We start from the raw sequence: 16,618 nt of genomic DNA on the forward strand, positions 1-16,618 counted from the left end.
CTTTTGAAATGGCACATTGCAGGGCTGCCCTGTGAACCCGTCCCACGCTCGGGTGTTTGATCTTGCGGGGGAAGACTAGTTGTATATTTTTTTCTCTCTAGTGGTTTTTTTTGGAGGTTAATAAAGAATCCCAGATGACCTGATTCTAAGACAGTAACTCAGTTAAGCCAAGCGTGTGTGAATAAACTGGCTAAGAGCTGGTAGGAGACTCAGTTACAGACAACAGGGAGTCGTGTGGAAAATCACGATGGCATTCTAAGGGGCAGTGGAAGGCTGGCATCAGGACACTAAAAAGGCGCACAGTTTTAGGGAGTAGAGAAAAATATATTGGCACCCTGGAATTTAGTCAAATTGTTGAAAGAGAACTTTATCACTTATTACAAGCTTAATCCTAGACACGCCATGCTTTTTAAAAGTTGTGCACTGTATTATAAGTGTAAGTAGGTTGTCTATTTCTTAGTGAAAATCACTATTGGGAGGAAAGTGACCACTTTAAGGCAGTTGAGGCAAATGAAAATAGATAAATTTACCTGTTTGGCCTTGAAAAAAAATACACATATACATAATTTCATTAGTTTTTAAATACATAAATACCATATGATTTGAGCCAGGCCTGGTGGCGCATGCTTATAATTCCAGCACATGGGGGGCTGAAGCAGGAGGGTCATTACAAGCTTGAGGTCAGACTGGGCTGTGTAGTGAGTTCAAGCCCAGCCTGAACGACATAGCAAAACCCTGTCTCAAAAAAACAAAACCAAAAAAGTTACATATATATATATATATATATATATATATATATGCATATATATGTGTGTGTAATTTTATAACATTCTCTCAATTCTAAGTTAATCACTCATTAAAGACAACTTTAAATTTAATACAATCAATCTTATTTCAAGCATCATTTATTTGGACTTAGAACAAAGCTCGTAATTCTTCCTGTCATTGGCTGCTCAGAAACAGCACCGTCCTATCCCTTGCTCGTTGGGATCTGCTCTCAGGGATAAGACAGGAAGCTGCCGTTCCCTCAAAGCTATTTCTCCCTTCTTCTTGAGTCACACAGTCACAGGGATTCTGTGTCATCTGAGTGGGTTTTGGTCAGAAATCTGCGATCAGATCATCTTGATTGTAAGGAAAGAGTCTTCTTCCAAAAGTAGGGAGGAACCCCTTGGCTGTGATCAGAAGTTCCCATTGACCGTCAGATGGTACACTCAGAGGCGGGATGCCAGGCTATCACTGGGCCAGGTCTGTGCATTTACAAAAAGCATCCTTTGTCTTCGGGAAGATCCAGCTGAACATTGCTGTGAGCCACGCCCACGAGGAGTGCCCCAGGCCTTGGCCTGAGACAGCGCAAATGGAGTGGCACCACCTGAGAATGTGAAGCCTTCATCCACCCGGAGTTAAGCCCTGGCCTCAGCGTGGGAGGCTGTCCAGGAAGTCGAGCAATTGCTCTCCTTGTTTTGCTTAGAAGAGGAGCTTGCTGGTTAGAAAAACGAGCAGGATGTGAATGGCGCCTGCCATCGGGCTGCTGAAAGCTCGCACAGCCAGACTTTTGGTTGTGGTCTCATTTTGGGCTGTGGCCGTGGTGGGGGCTGTCGGCTTGGTCTGGGTTGTGGACTCGGTCTGGCCTGTCAGGGTCTCATTTTCTGTTGTGGTCTCGTTTAGGGATGTGTTGGTTTGGGCTGTGGTTGTGGCTGTTGTGATTGAGGGTGTAGTTGTATCTGGAACAAACAAACAGTGGTGTCAGAATCTCTCTAGCCCAGTGGGTGGGCACTAGAAAAGAAGCTAACTGGATAGATTTCTGGAGCCAAAGTTCAAGAGTACAAGTCACTCCACATTTCTGCAGTAAAAGGTCAGGGGCATGTAGAAGGGGAACAGGCGAGGCTACAGAGGGTGAGGTCCACGGAGACACCCTTGAAGTCTGCGCGGTCTTGTAAGGTGAGGGGGACACCTACTGAATTTATACAACTGGATTTATCTTTGGCTCGGGGTGTCTTCAGGTCCTTAATATTTTAGATTAATTAGTGTAATCTGATTCAGAAGAGCATAATTTTAATGTTCTGGCTAACCTCAAGGGCTTATCAGAACTCAGCATCAGCCAGTCCTGAGGACTGCCATTTCTGCTGTAAAGTTAGTTTGGACGGTGTGTCCAAATCCTGACCTCTTACTCTAGTTTGTGGGGCACTGGTCACTTTCCCGTGCAGGGACCTGGCCCGAGGTTGGGTGTCTGCGGTTACCTTGCAGAGAAGCAGAGGTCAGGTCTATGGTCCTGGGGACCTGAGGCAGGCGTTCACAGAGCCCGAAACCCTTTCCTCATCCTTTCCCTGGCTTCCCTGGCACCTCTGTAACTGCTGGCGACCGCTCTTTTACCCACGTCTTCCTTTTCTTGTCTCCTTCCTTTGGGAAGGCTCCCACATTGTCACCGGATCTTCATAAAACAGACTTCTCTTTCTCCCATTCTAGTAACAAAATTCTTCATCTCCTGACATGCTATGTCTCATCAGAGACCTGTAATGTCTCGTGCAGTAATGCTTGTGATTCCTCAGGTCATTTATATATAGAGAGATATCTATCTATCTCCTATATCTATCTATCATTCATATATCCATCTAGATATCATCATCCATCTAGGTATCATCCCTAGACATGGGCATAACCCATCTTGAATTACAAGATTATCCTTCCTGCTCTGGTAGCACAAGGTTCACTGCCTGAGGGAGTGGGACATCATTAGCTCTGTCACAACAGAAGCACTTAGTGACAAACCCAAGAAAAGACTCAAAGAAAAGATAAGCCAGGAATTGTGGCACCATTCACTTGCAAGGTCTAGGGATCTGTAGAGCCTGAGTATGACTGTCACCCTGGTGGTCTCTGCAAAATTTGTTTAGTCTTTTAAGAAGACAGGGTCTGAAAGTGGACGGATCTTGGCTGTTATTGCAGTCTAATGACCTTGAGTAAATTTTTAACCTCTCCATTGCCTCAGCTCTTTCTTGTAAAAAGAGAAGATAATGGTATTTGCCACTAGAACAATACCCAGGATAGAGTGGAAATAATAGGCTCTTCTTATTATGTATAATCAAGAGCGGTGCCATGAAGGGGAAAGGTCACTGAAACTGGAATGCTGGTTTCTATCTCAGCTCCACAATGCAGGGGGTTTGTGACCTGCATGCTTTGCTTAGCATCTGTGCCTCTGCTTGGAGATCTACAAAATGGGAATGATCATGAAGTCTACCTGGAAGGTCAGTATGAAGACTGAATGCACTCATACGTACAAAGCAAATGTTGCTGTGATGCTCCTTGGCTGGTAGGTCTCACTGACCCCAGAAGGGGCATTTATAAATGCTTCCCAGACATGCCTAAGAAAAGCTTTGGGTTGGGAATGAAAAAACTGGTTCTGCCACTTCATAGCGGTGAGATCCCAAGTAAGCCACTGAACTAGATGGCTTCAGGCTCCTCGCATCGAAGGTGGGACGGTAATGTTTTCTCTGCTGTCTAGGTCATGAGTTTTTTTACTCATACAGAAAAAAATCAAGCAGTACTTCCTGGAGTTGCGCCGTCTGGTGACAGCTATGTGGCACAGCTCTGTCAGTGGATGTGAAAGACTGTGTGCCCTGTGGTGCAGGTATTATCTCCCCTTGCTGAAGTCAGGGAATGCACTCCAAGCGGCCCTGGCTGGGGCTTTGTTTAATCTGGGTTTTGCAACTTTATGCCTTCTGTGGCTCAGTGCTGGACAGAGCTATGCAAAAATAGTCCCCTGGATCCAGCCTCACACACATTCCCCTTTCTCTTCTCCTACCTCCCGTCTGGTTCAAAGACATTGTTCTGTGGAACTGAGAGTGGGAAAGAGGGATATTTCCTGAAATTCTGGTTCCTATCCCCTAGAGATCAAAACACAACAGAAAGAATGGCTTTTACTCACCTGTGGAGATGTTGCTGGCTTCTGGCGTGGTACTAGTTTCTGTGGTGCTGGTTGTAGAGTTGGCAAGAGAAAAGTGTAGTCCGAGGTACAGTAATAGCCCCAGTGACAGAAACACAGAGCGGAGGCCTGCCATAGCCTTCGAGGTTTGCCAAGTGTGGAGTCTAACACCGGGACTGCTGATCACGATGGACTCTCCTTGAGAGTCTCCTTCTCCTTTTATGCTCTGAGAGGGAACTTCTGTGTGAGGTCACACATGCAAATCTTCTTCCCGCCCCTCCTGAAAACACAGAGCCTCCCGGAACTGGCCCAAGACATCCACCAGGAATGAGTCATCAGTCACTAGTTACCTGTCACCAATGATCCTCTACCAGTTTCAGTTTGGGGAATGTACAGATGATGGTTGTATTTTGCATATCATCAACCCCAACCTTTGCTATCTGAAGAAAGCAGATTTACCATTTACCATGTTGAGACATGGTAAATGCCAGCCCAAGTGAAATTAGGGTTGAGGAATTATCACATACCTGCTGTGTTTGGAAGCTCTGTTCTTTTCTCCTAGGAAACTCAGGCACAGACTCCCCCTTTTCTTGGGCTGTCACATATGCTCTTCCCTACTCTTGATCAAACATATCTCCAGCCCCATCACTTCATGACTAGCATAGACCTAGAAAGACTGCAGCTGGATTTATACTGACTTTTTTGGGAAAGAAACAGTTTAGGTCCACTTTGCGCCTAGCACGGTAGCCAGGGAAACATGTAGAAAATAGTCTTTTTTCGTATCTTCCTTTTGACTTTTGTAATTTACTTACTATAGGAGAAAAAAAAGAAATAAGCACTTTGCTTCGTGAGTAGAAAGAAAGCAAACAAAACTGTAGAACTGAATCAAAATAACACCCTTCTTTTTTTATTTAAAGAAAAAAAAGATAAAAAGGTAGAAACAATACAGAATTTCAGAAAAATAAACAGTAAGAAATCACTAGTTGATAAGTTACACATACCATCATCTTAGGAATAGTTGCTCAAGTTACAAAATTAAAGCATACAAAGTGATATTCAAAAAATGACACTGCAAACAGTTCTGCTCAATGATCCAACAAGAACTTAGTAATATGGTTATCAGTCCTACACACTTGCTAGTAACGCCCTTCTTCAAGAGAAGACTCGCAGAGCGATGGGGTGAAAACTCCACTCTCCCATGAAAACAGTAAGGACCCTGGCCAACATGGTCAGAATAAACCTCCCTGGAACTCTGGAAATTAACCAAAGTCTTACAACAACCTGGAAATATTTACTTCAGAAAAATGATTGAATGACGTTGAAAATATGGTGGCAGCTCAACCTGCTCTGTGCCTCCCCCTCTCCACCTGGCCTAGGAACCAGCTTCATCTAGGCTAGCTGCAAAGACCAGCGGGCTATCAGCCACTGTAAGCACACAACATTGGTTTAGCACTTGCTAAAATATAAATAAATCCTCACCCTCACACACCTGTCACAGTGTGACCTGTCTGGAAGTTGCCTTTAAAGCTTCATTCTCAGAACTTGGCTTTATTTGAACTGACTCAGAATTTTCTGTGTGCAAATAGCCTTATTGCTGAGGCATCTGGCACCCCCCACCCAGTCCAGCCCTCCACCCCACCATGGGGGGATGTTTAAACATTGCAGATCTCTGAAGGCAGCAAATCCAGCTGGTATTAACAAAGGGCTGAGTTAAATATCAAAAGAAAAGCCAGGCATGGTGGCCCAATCCTGTAATCCCAGCTTTCAGGAGGCTGGGGCAGGAGGATTGCTGTGGATTTGAGGCCAATGTAGGCTATCTAGTGAGTTCAGTGCCAGTCTGAACTACATAGTGAGATCCTATGTCAAAACTACCAAAAGGAAAAAAAAAAAAATCAAAAGAAAAAAACTGGGATATAAAATGTTTGTAGAAGATTAAAAACCTCATACAAATTCCTGGGACTCCAGAAGGCCATATGCACGAGCAGAGGAAAGACCAGAGAGCACTAATTTCTCACCTTTGGCTGATTTTGAGGCTCTGTACAAGCAGGAAGTGTGGGATAAGTCAGAGCTGTAAACTGCCGACCTAACAAAGCCACAACCTGAACTATACACAGAGAAGCACTGGCGGAGACAGATTTCCTGGTTTAAACATTTAAGGAAATTTCTATCTATTCTTTAGTTGATCACTAAATTAGCTAATCAGAGACTACACGTGATAAAGAATACAGACTTTACAGAATTAACTCGGGAAGGTTTTGCAACAGACAGGAATCAGGGCAGCGGTAACAATGACAAACCCAGGGAGAGGAGGTGTCTGCAGTTGCTAGATTATGATTTTAAATGTTTAATTTTCAACTAAAAATATAAAATTGTTCTAGGAAGCAGAGTAAGTTAGAAATAAATTAGGTACCTAGTGTGCATGAGGCCCTGGGTTCAAACTTCAGCACTACAAAAAGAAAACAAACAAATAAACACCAAAACTTTGGTTTAGCACTTGCTAAAATATAAAGCCAAAAAACAAATAAAAACCAACAAAACCCCCCACATCTATGACAGTCCCATATATGTAAACCATATATTATGCCGTAACCTATACATCTATATGATATACAAAACAGAAACACATATTTGGTAAATAAAAGTATGTATTATAGTCATTTGAACAATGCAAATTAAAACAATGCTGAGATTCTGTCTCATTCCAGAACAAATGACCATTATCAAGAACCCAACCAATAGGGGCTGGGGATTTAGCTCAGTGGCATAAGCGCCTGCCTTGTAAGCAGGCAGTCGTGAGTTCGATCCCTGGTACCGATAAAAAGGAAAAAGACAAAAACAAAACAAAACAAAACAAAAAAAACCAAACAAACAAAAAAAAACAACCCAACCAATAGCAAATGCTGGCTTATCTGTGGGGAAAAAAGGAAACTTTCCCTACTGTTGGTGGGAGTGCAAACTGGTATAACCACTAGGGAAATCAGAATGGAGATTCTTTAAAAAACTAAAATGAGAGATTCCATCTCACTCAGCTGCTCCCCTTCTAGAGATCTTCCTGAAACAGTTGAAAGCATCACGCCAGTGCTATATGCATATTCGTAGTTACAGCAGCGCAATTTTAACAGATAAACCTTGGAAACGCCCATGTGCCCATCAACAGATGGACAGATAAAGAAAACGTGGTATTTATACACAATGGAGTACTGCTTTACAATAAAGGGTAGAACTGAGTCATTTGTTGGTAAATGGAAACACTTGGGGACCGTACATTTGAGTGAAATAAATAAGACTCGTAAGTTTAAATAGCACACCGACTCTCTTGTGTGGGAGACTCTAAGGCTAAACAAGGAGCAAACCGGAGGACAGATAATGGGCGGAACATGTTGGAGAGGGAAGGGAACAGGGGAAGGAGAAAGGGAGTAAAAAGCAAAAAAGGAAAGGGAAAGATGGAAACAGCTTCTGTGTCACTCAAAGTATTTAATAGCAGGTTGTAAGAGAAACTGCCACTGAACGTTAAGCTGGCTTACATCCTTAGTCATTAGAAAATACATCATTAGTCATTAGAAAATACATCGAGAAACCACACAGACGCTGTTATGACTATCATCTAATGACACACAGTGACAAGTGTTGGGCAGGGTCCCTGAGACAGTGGAGCACTCATCATTGCTGGAGGAAATGCAGAATGTTGGAAAACAGCTCAGCATTTCAAAAAGCATTTCAATACAAGCCTGACGTCATAGCGCCTGGTCGTAATCCTCGCCCTCTGGGAGGCTGATACAGGAGGATCACAAGTTTGAGCCTAGCCGGGGTAACTTAGTGACTTAGCCAGACCGTGTCTTAAATTAAAAACATTAAAAAAAAAAAAAAAAGGCTGATGGTACAGTTCAGTGTGAAGTCTCTGGGTTCCATCCCCAGTACTAAAAAAATAAAAATAAAAATAAACAGTTACTACTATTTGGTCCAAGAACTCTACTCCTAGGTATATACATAAAAAATTAACATGTCCATACAGATGCTTCTACATGAATGCCAAAGCATTATTCATAATAGTCCTGAAGTGCAAACACCCCAAATATCCACGAACTCAAGAAGTTTAGCATTTCTTCAAAAAGTTAATAAAATGTGATACCAACGGGTTGTTATAAAACTGAATGAGATACCAATACATGCTGCAATGCTATTGAAAGATTATGCTAAGTGAAAAAAGTCAGACACGAAAGACTACACATTGTCTGATTGCATTAATGTGTAATATCCAGCACAGGAAAATCCATGGATGCGTAAGGTGGGTTTCAGACTACAGCGAGGGTCAGAGGGGGGCGACTGCCAATCTGTCCAGGGTTCCTTCTGGGGTGGGAATAGATGGTGGTGAGTCCATTACAACCTTGTGACTTCACCCAATGCCACTGAGTGAATTCTGTGAGATGCAAATGATCTCAAAAATTTTTATTATGTAACACGCGGGATAGGCAAGTTGGGGTGACAGAAGGAATGTGGAGGACGTTAGTGTTAGATCTATTCAGAATCCTGGTTTTGGCGAGTGTTTAATCAATCTGAGCTTCGGTCTTCACTTTTTTTGCAGAGGAAAAGGGAAGGGGGTCAAGTCTAGAGCAGAGCGCGGAGCTGCACCAGCCAGAGTCTCCCCTGGCGAAAACTGGAACAGTAACACCAGCCTTCCACAGACTGTCTGGGGCGTGGAGGGGGCCTGAGATGCAGCTGATTTTTAATACAGCTTAGGTTTTTTCTTCTTCTCTCCTTTCCTTCCCTTGCCAAATTCCTTCTTAATTTGTGCCACATAAAGGTAGAGGGCCAGGAAAAAATAAAATACAGGATGGGGACTGTGGTCCAAACTTCTTGGACTGGGGTGCGAGGGTTGGGATGGGAAATGTCTGAGCTGGGAAACTTGGACTGGAGCGGCACTGGCACCCTCGGCCTGAGGGAGCGCCGGGGTGCAGATGTTGCCTTTAGGGAGGAAGTGTGTCTACTGGCACGATGCGAATGAAACTTGGGGTGTCATGCTTGCCGGGGTAGGCGCTGCGCCACAGAACTAAGTCCCTGGCCCTATTTGTTGACTCTAGCCAGAAAGGACTTGATGTTTCTTGAAGATGGGGAACCAAACGAAAACAACTTTTTAAAAAATATTTTAAAAGATACACTTTAGGAGCATCCTTCAACTACTCTGACTCATTTTTTACAATTTAGGACTCTAGTTCTTGGAAATCCACACTTTAAAAAAGCCTCAGCGGGGAGGATAGCGTGCTCTTGTAATTTAGGAGGCTGACACAGGAGGATCACCATGAATTTGAGGCCAATTTTGGCTATGCAGTGAGTTCAAGATCAGCCTAAATTACACAGCAAGGCCCTGTTTCAATTTAAAAAGCTTCATATGTGATTCTAGGGTGGTAGAAAGCATCTTGTTAGCCTGCAGTTTCTGACTAACAGAGCTGGTGTGAGGTCCTCGACTCCTCATCTCTCAGGCTCCTGATGGGTACCAAATGCTACTAGCTCATGGACCGCACCTAGGATAGCTAAGATTCAGCAGTGGATCGGGATAAACCAGGCCAGAACTGAATGCCAGGCTAACTTAAATCTGGAAATGCTAGGTTCCGTTATTACAGACAGCTAAGATAGAGTTAACAGATGGAGAGGGATCAGACCTCCAGGGAGTCAGTGCGAAAGACGACACATGTCAAAATTATGAATGAAGGTGCTTTTAGAGAGAGCCAGGCCTCAAGATGGAGATGTGACGGCCAGGCCAGCGAGCCTCTTTCTGCTGGTAGGAAGTTTGGTGACACTTCAGTACCTCACGGATCTCTCTGGGAAGCACAGCTATCACAGAATAGAGAGCAGCTCGTTTCCCATGGTCAAAGCCTAACAGAAGACTTCCTTGAATTCACCTGAAATAACTACTGACCAGTCTGAAGAGCCCTGGGGTTGCGATTCTGTCTCCTAGGGGTGTCAGAAGTGTATGGACTCAACACAGCACAAATGGGGCCAAGAACTCTTACAGCCTGAGAGGCCCAGTGTAAGTCCTGATCCTCATGAGTTGGCCTTGGACTCTGTTCAACCTGCCTGGGCCTCAGTGGTCTTCCTCATATTATGGAGGTAATAAGACTAACCCTGCATGATCATGTCAAGATTAGAGGGATCTAATGTAACCCCCAAGTGCCCACTTTTACCACGATGGCAGGTCTCAGTGCTACCTCTAGGGAAAAGGACACCAAAGACTGAAAGGAGTCAGAGAGCTTTCACCCTCTCGTGTTCACCCACAGTGGACTCTTAAATTCATGAGTGCTGGTTTATGAATTAGCCAGATTGTATTTATGTGTTGTTAGCTCAGAATACTGGATCTTAGGTTCTCGACCGTCCCACAGTGAGGACCCTTGTGCTTTGGGGGCAGCCAACTAGCGGTCAGCTTTTTTAGAAGATACTGTCCTTATTCCCTGGTGGCTTGTGTGTTATCTGAGAAAAATCAGTCTGCTGTGTATTACAGCAGACATTCTCAAGCTGAACTAGTCCTAACGAGACAGGGAATGAAACTCCCAACCTACTAGCTGTCCAGTACAAGTTCATGTTCTCTGAAACTGAAGAATGAATTTTAGGAACAATGGAGGTTAAGAGCAGAAATAGTTATTGAGAGAAATAAAGCTTCTGTCTGAGAGAGAGAGATAGAAGGGGTCCCGAGTGGGTTGCCAAGGACCCTGGCTTTTCTAGAGATTTTATATGAGCAAAACCGTGAGGTAAGACAGGTGCAAAGTGGGGAAAAATGGGAACACACAAGGTGGGCATGAGGTGGGACAGAGCTGTGGTCAACCAATAAGGTTACTTTTTCATGTAAAATTGACCAAAGTAGGGACGAACGGGGAAGCAAGTCACACAGCAAGGTGGCATGCTTAAGATTCTTCCTGTAGGGGGTTGGGATGGTGACTCCTGGCTTCCTCAAGGTCATCCATACCTTTTTATAATATCAATCCCTGATGTTTATACTTGGGGTGTGGTTGCATTTGTTTTATCTTTTAAGGTCTGGCCCACAGCAGGAGGTGTGCGTGTCTCCTCCAAGGTCACAAGACATCTGGTCCTCTGTGCTGGCTCCCTTGAGGGCCAAGCCCTGTCTGACTGTCTATAATATTTCCACCTAACTCAGCTGCCTGTGACACTAAGAAGTACAGGAATAAACATCCCGGCTACCCCAGCCTTCCTAGGAGGCAGATTTTTTGTAAGTCCCTCATTTACAACAGAGAAAATAGAACAGAGAGAGATGAAATGATTTGCCCGAGGTGATTGGACACTGGACACAGACAGAACCCTGGGACTGGGAGACCACTGCCCTCCACTCACTTGAGTTGGGACAACATCCCGGGGCCACGCCTCCTTCCAGTGATACATGTCATTTAAGCAGTGTGAACTCTGGATCAAACATGCACAGTACTTGTTGAAAGCCCCAAACTCAGGATAACTTGGCACTCTGTTTATCGCGCCTGTCAGTCTCACCAGGAAACCCAGTGAGAGGCATTCAGGGTGAAGGGCGCCGCCCAGAAATCTGCAAGTCCGATTTTAGCCGTGTGTTTTTTGCTTTCCGTGTCGTCCTGGCACCGCTTTTCTGTTCATGCCATATTTCTGTTTTTACTGGGTACAGATCCACCTTTAGCATGATTTCCTGTCATTATCCATAAACGTAGCTGCTTTTCTGTCCCCACTGGGTGTAAGCTTGCATTCTCTGCTCACTGTACACGCGAGCGTGGATTTAACCCATGGTAGCAGAACCACTTGCTGTGGCTGCAGACAGGACTCGACCTTGGCCTCATTCTGTGCAGCCGCGTTTCCTCGGCACAGTGCTGCTCTCTAGTTAATGCGTTTGCTCCTCTTCTCATCTTACATTCAGAGCTATCGAGGCACTGTACATTTTATTTTAATTAGCCTGTGTATACTCTGTAGTTCCTCTGGGACTCTCGCTCAGTGTGTTTGTTGACTCTGCAATAATTAATTGTTATATCTTTGCTCAGGACTTTTTGTCCATCATCCCTGTGCCGTCATTTATCTTGAGTTGTGTCAAGGGCACAGTGGGTGTGCATGACACTCTCCTCACACTGCCCCGTGTGCATCATCAGCCAGGGACCAGGGTGGGGACTGGCGAGCTGCTGAAGGTCTCACTGCCTTAGGGGACGCACTAGAGCAGTTCCCGCTAACCTCAAGACAGACGACAAGCTTGAAAAATTGTTCCCTTGTCTTCATGGAATGACAGGGACAAGGGTAACACATGAGAGCTTGAAAGAGAAGACAAAATTTATTCAGTTTAAAGGCCTGCTTTTTATTCTGACATTACAGGTGTTTGACATTTTATAAGAATGACATTTTATAAGAATGGCTTTTCTGAAGTCTGGAAACCAGGGATTTAAAAGATTTACTGTGCATCCTGACTTCCAGAAATGTCCGTGTCATTGTGGCAAAAACGAGGGTGGCCGGCATTAAGTAGGGGTTGGAAGGTTGTGTCTCAGGAAACGGTGTTCAAGATCCTTCTTCCAATGCTAGAATCCAAAGTCCCCCCAGAATCAAAAACTGATTGCATTTGTTTTCGGACAGAATTCAAAGTGTTGCACTTAGGAGAGAGTGGCTTGGTGGGGGAGCAGTGACATGAGACCAGAAGGGAGCTCAGGGCTTGGTGTTTTCTGTTCCTCAGCAGAAAAGGGCAGAGGGAGGATCTTAGCGGAGGAAGAGGCAGGCTTTCCCTCTGACAGCCTAGAACTCTGGCTGAGAGGAATTCACTGCAGAGCCCAGAGACAGCCAAGCAAGCCCAGCCCAGCTCCCGGCAATGTGCCACTCTTTTTGGTTGCTGTTTAGCTCTTCTAAGCAATTTCTTAGAAGAGCAATTTCTTAGATTGAGCCTGCACGCCTGGGATGGGTTAGCCTAGTGGTCTAGCAAGGGTGTGCTGGAGATACCCATCGGAGGGGAGGAAGGCGGGGAAATAGCATCTCCTCCGTGTTCCACTCTTGAAAAGTCTATGAAGTTTTCTAGTACATTATTTAAAGAAAGTTTAAAGTGTCTGACAGAAATACAAGGTTAGAAAGTAAACATTAAGGATATAGGGAACAGAAAGGCAGAAAGGAAAAATCCCAGGAGAAAGACGGGGCTCACCATCTCTGAAACGTTTGGCGGGCACCTCTCTGTGTCCGGCCGTGTGTGGGCCTGGAGAAGGCCCACGTGGTTTATGAGTGCTGCGCCCACGTGGTTTATGAGTGCTGCTGTCATGTCCACTGCCAAGGTCGTCACTTTAATAAGACCGCCGGAAAGCACGCTTGAATCTGGTCGCAAGTCTCCTTTTTTCAGATCATTTCATAAACTGAGTCATAGAAAGATATTTTAATTCATTTGGTTGCCTTAAAAGCTAATAATGAACTGTGATTTTTATTGTGTAATTATACAAATGGTAATATTTTACCTTATTATGAAATTTAGATACTTAAACACAGCACATCAGTGTGTAACGTTGGACATCAGTGTTCTTTTTTTTCAGTTTTTAATTTTGATTAGTACATATTTGTCCTACGTAATGACTACATTACTTGTGAGGTGTTGGTACTCGTGCATAACATATATTAATTTTTAAAGAATCCTCTTACCTTCCTTTCCCTTCTCTCTCCCTCCATCTCCTGACCCCTTTCCTTTTTGAACAAAACCTACCTTCCTATTTCCTATTACCTTTATTTTGCTCTTTATTTATATTTTGAGTTTCTCATGTAAGATAAACCATGCGGTATTTAAGCTCGTGTGTCTGATTTATTTAACTTAACACCGTGGTCTCTTTTCCCTACAGAGGACTCGGGTTTATCCTCCTTTATGGCAGCATAGTACCCCACCGTGTAGAAACACCACATGTTCTTTATTCACTCATCTATTGAAGGACATCTAGGCCATTTCCATGCTTTGCTACATATTATGACCTGTGCTATTTAAAATACCCTGGGTATACATGTATCACTGTAGCGTGATGTCCTTAACTCACTTGGGAAGCTACCTAGAATGGGAACAGCTGAGTCAAACAGAATTCCTAGTTTTAGTTCTCTGGGGGAATCGCCATACGAATTTGCAAAGTGTTTGTACTAGATGCAGTACCATCAACAGTGCAGCAGGGCTCCTTTTCCTCCTCCACGCAGCTTCACCACCACTCATTGTTGGCTGACTTCTTGATACTAGCCGTTCTTTCTGGAGTGAGATAAACTCTCAGTGTTATTTCAGTTTGCAGCTCTCTGAAGGTCAGCGGTGTTGAAGATTTTCACGTATTTATTGGCTGTTGTACTTTTCCTGCGGGGTGTCTATTCATTTCAGTTTCTCGTCTTTTGATGAAGCCCGACAGTCTTCTAGACGCTGCCAGAGTTGAAAACTGCTTTCCTGAGTGGTGCAGAGGAAGGGAGAATGAACCTGGTCAGCACGCTGCTGTTAAGGACCCGTGACAAGTGGGGGAAGGTAAAGGATGACTGTTTTTAAGATACCTTGAGCAAAAAGTGGCTAGATTTTTTTCTTCCATGTTTTGAATTCTTTTGCTTTGTTTTGTTTATAAGAGGTAGGGTTAGCTGTGTAGCCCAGCTTGCCTTGAACACACTATGTATCCCAGGCTGCCCTCCTGCCTGGAATTCTCTTGCCTCAGCCTCCCAGGTGCTGGAATGACAATCATGTCCCACCGTGCTCAGCTCTCACCCAGTGGAATTCATAGCTACTGTATGAGCCAGAAACTATCATCCCCATTTTACTGGAACTGAGACTTGCTGGTACTGAGCATACTGACTAAAAACTAGTAGGTGGAGTTAAGATTTATATATAAAATATTTATTTCTACTTTACCTTTTAAGAAAAAGTAGTTTTAAAGTTTGAGCTGAAATTTGAATCCTGAGCTCATCAGCTATGGGCTTGTACTAGCTCACAACATTTCATTACAAAAGCAGAAAATGATTTGGTTCAGACATAATGGGAAGATTGTCTTGATTTTCTAAAATTGGTACTTGGGGGCCTTTATAAGAAATTCTCAGGAGCTCTCACTTATTAACTATGAGTAATAAGAGCTACTACAATAGAAATAAACTTTTTTGATGTTTTATTTTAAAGGGGTAAATACTACCATTTTATTTACTCACTATGGGGGTGATTTTGCCACCCAGGGAACACTGAGCCCTGCTGGAGGGAGGCACCGCAAGGCATAGGGGTTGCTATTGGCATCCAGTGGGTAGAAACCTGGGTGCTGCAGTGTACAGGAGGACCCCACAACAAAGCATTGTCTAGCCCAAAATGTCAGTAGGGCTGAGGTTGTGAAACTTTGGCGAAGAATTATTTGGTATGTGAAATGTTACTGAATAAAAAACCCAATAAATAACATTTTTAAATAGTCATGATGCTTGGAACTGTTTATCAGCATTGAAGTTCTAACTATAGCTCCCAAAGCACCATTAAAAGTGATTCTTGACCCCCAGCCATTGAACAGGAGCCGCAGTGACTGGTGAGAAATGGATCTGAGGCAGATGCCCGCTCCCTCCATTGCTGTGACTCAGGGACTAGAGAGCAGCAGCACAGCCATAGACACAGGAGAGAGAGAACCCCAGCCAGAGCACACACCATGGACAGGCAGGGCTGGTGGTGCAGGAAAATCCAAAGTAATGTAAAAATATGAGCCAGCAGGTGAGGTGTGGAAACTGACCAGAGACAGTAGCCAGTGTGGGCTGGAAGAAGAAGCAGCCAACCTTTCCCCTGTGAGCCCACTGCTGCCCTCACAGGCCTGAAGCCAACCACACCTCAGAGAAACCACACATCTGGAGAAGCTTGCCCCATCCCCACCACTTCCCTGGAAAGCTAGGTTAGAAGAAACCCAGGTGCCTAACCCATTTCCCTACACCACGGAGAGGTAGTCAGTGCAGGAAGCACCTGAGACCCCACGTCTGGCTTGTGCAGAGGAAACCAGGAAATGTCAAGATGAAAGGCAATGGGGGCTGGGGATTTAGCTCAGCGGCATAAGTGCCTGCCTTGCAAGCAGGCAGTCGTGAGTTCGATCCCCAGTACTGGTAAAAATGAAAAAGACAAAAAAAAAAAAAAAGATGAAAGGCAAAGGTAATTGCTGGCCTCCAGCCCACACAGAACAAGTCCAGGAGACAGACATGGAATAAATTGGAAGTCACACACCTGAAATTTCTGGGATGATGGCAACTGAAGTAAAGAAACTACTTCATGAGGCTGTAAAAGAAATCAGATCAGAAATAATAACTCAGGTAAAAGAAGAAATGACAAATATAATAAAATGCTGAGTATATCTAAAGAAGATATAGATTAAGAAAAAAAATGCTTGGGAAAATGAGAGAAACCTTGAATTAGCAATATAAGGAAGAATTGGAATGCAAGAAACAGATTCAAAGAGACATCCAGGAAATTAAAAACTCCATTGAAAGCTGGCAAAACTGCTTGATAGAAACTTGAAAGAATCTTGCCCTAGGCTGGACACTGCAGCCAGTAAAGCCTTGGTAAAGCCTTGGAGGCAGAACCAAGGAGCTCCATCTTCCCCGCCCCTAGGAATTTACCTGTGGCTCCATCTTCCCCTCCCTTAGGAATTTACTTGTGGCGTGAAATGAATACCAATGGGCTACCTATGCATCCCTAATGCGCCCTCAGGCCCCACCCCAAACCTACGCTACATGTATGCCCCCACTCCACGTGTCCGATAGAGA

General features: G+C 44.2%; 1 protein-coding gene and 1 long non-coding RNA gene across 7 annotated transcripts in view; one reads left to right on the top strand and one right to left on the bottom strand.

The window, feature by feature from the left end:
* Window positions 1-16,618, top strand: part of LOC106028274 (uncharacterized) — a 40,891-nt gene that overhangs the window by 11,563 nt on the left and 12,710 nt on the right. For 4 of the 6 annotated variants that reach the window (XR_010049622.1, XR_010049621.1, XR_010049626.1 and 1 more), the window contains exon 2: window positions 14,261-14,378. This is a non-coding gene — a long non-coding RNA (uncharacterized LOC106028274). Of the gene's footprint in view, window positions 1-14,240; window positions 14,379-16,618 lie in introns of all 6 variants that reach the window. The other 2 variants (XR_010049624.1, XR_010049625.1) reach the window with 1 other exon arrangement.
* On the bottom strand, window positions 888-4,125 carry LOC100733613 (placenta-expressed transcript 1 protein). Its single transcript, XM_003472824.5, has 2 exons — window positions 3,920-4,125; window positions 888-1,721 (listed from the first exon to the last, which is right to left on the bottom strand). Exons 1-2 carry the CDS (start codon window positions 4,050-4,052, stop codon window positions 1,465-1,467), a joined length of 390 nt encoding a protein of 129 aa, XP_003472872.2. The 5' UTR covers window positions 4,053-4,125; the 3' UTR covers window positions 888-1,464.

This window comes from Cavia porcellus, unplaced genomic scaffold, assembly GCF_034190915.1.
Source record: "Cavia porcellus strain 051 isolate PalLab524CR breed Dunkin Hartley unplaced genomic scaffold, mCavPor4.1 scaffold_9, whole genome shotgun sequence".
NCBI lineage: Eukaryota > Metazoa > Chordata > Mammalia > Rodentia > Caviidae > Cavia > Cavia porcellus.

Coding starts and splice junctions, on each gene's coding strand:
- LOC100733613 (XM_003472824.5), bottom strand. CDS start 4,052: ATGGCAGGCCTCCGCTCTGTGTTTCTGTCACTGGGGCTATTACTGTAC. Junction 1,722..3,919: donor AGCCAGCAACATCTCCACAG/GTGAGTAAAAGC, acceptor TGTTTGTTCCAG/ATACAACTACACCCTCAATC.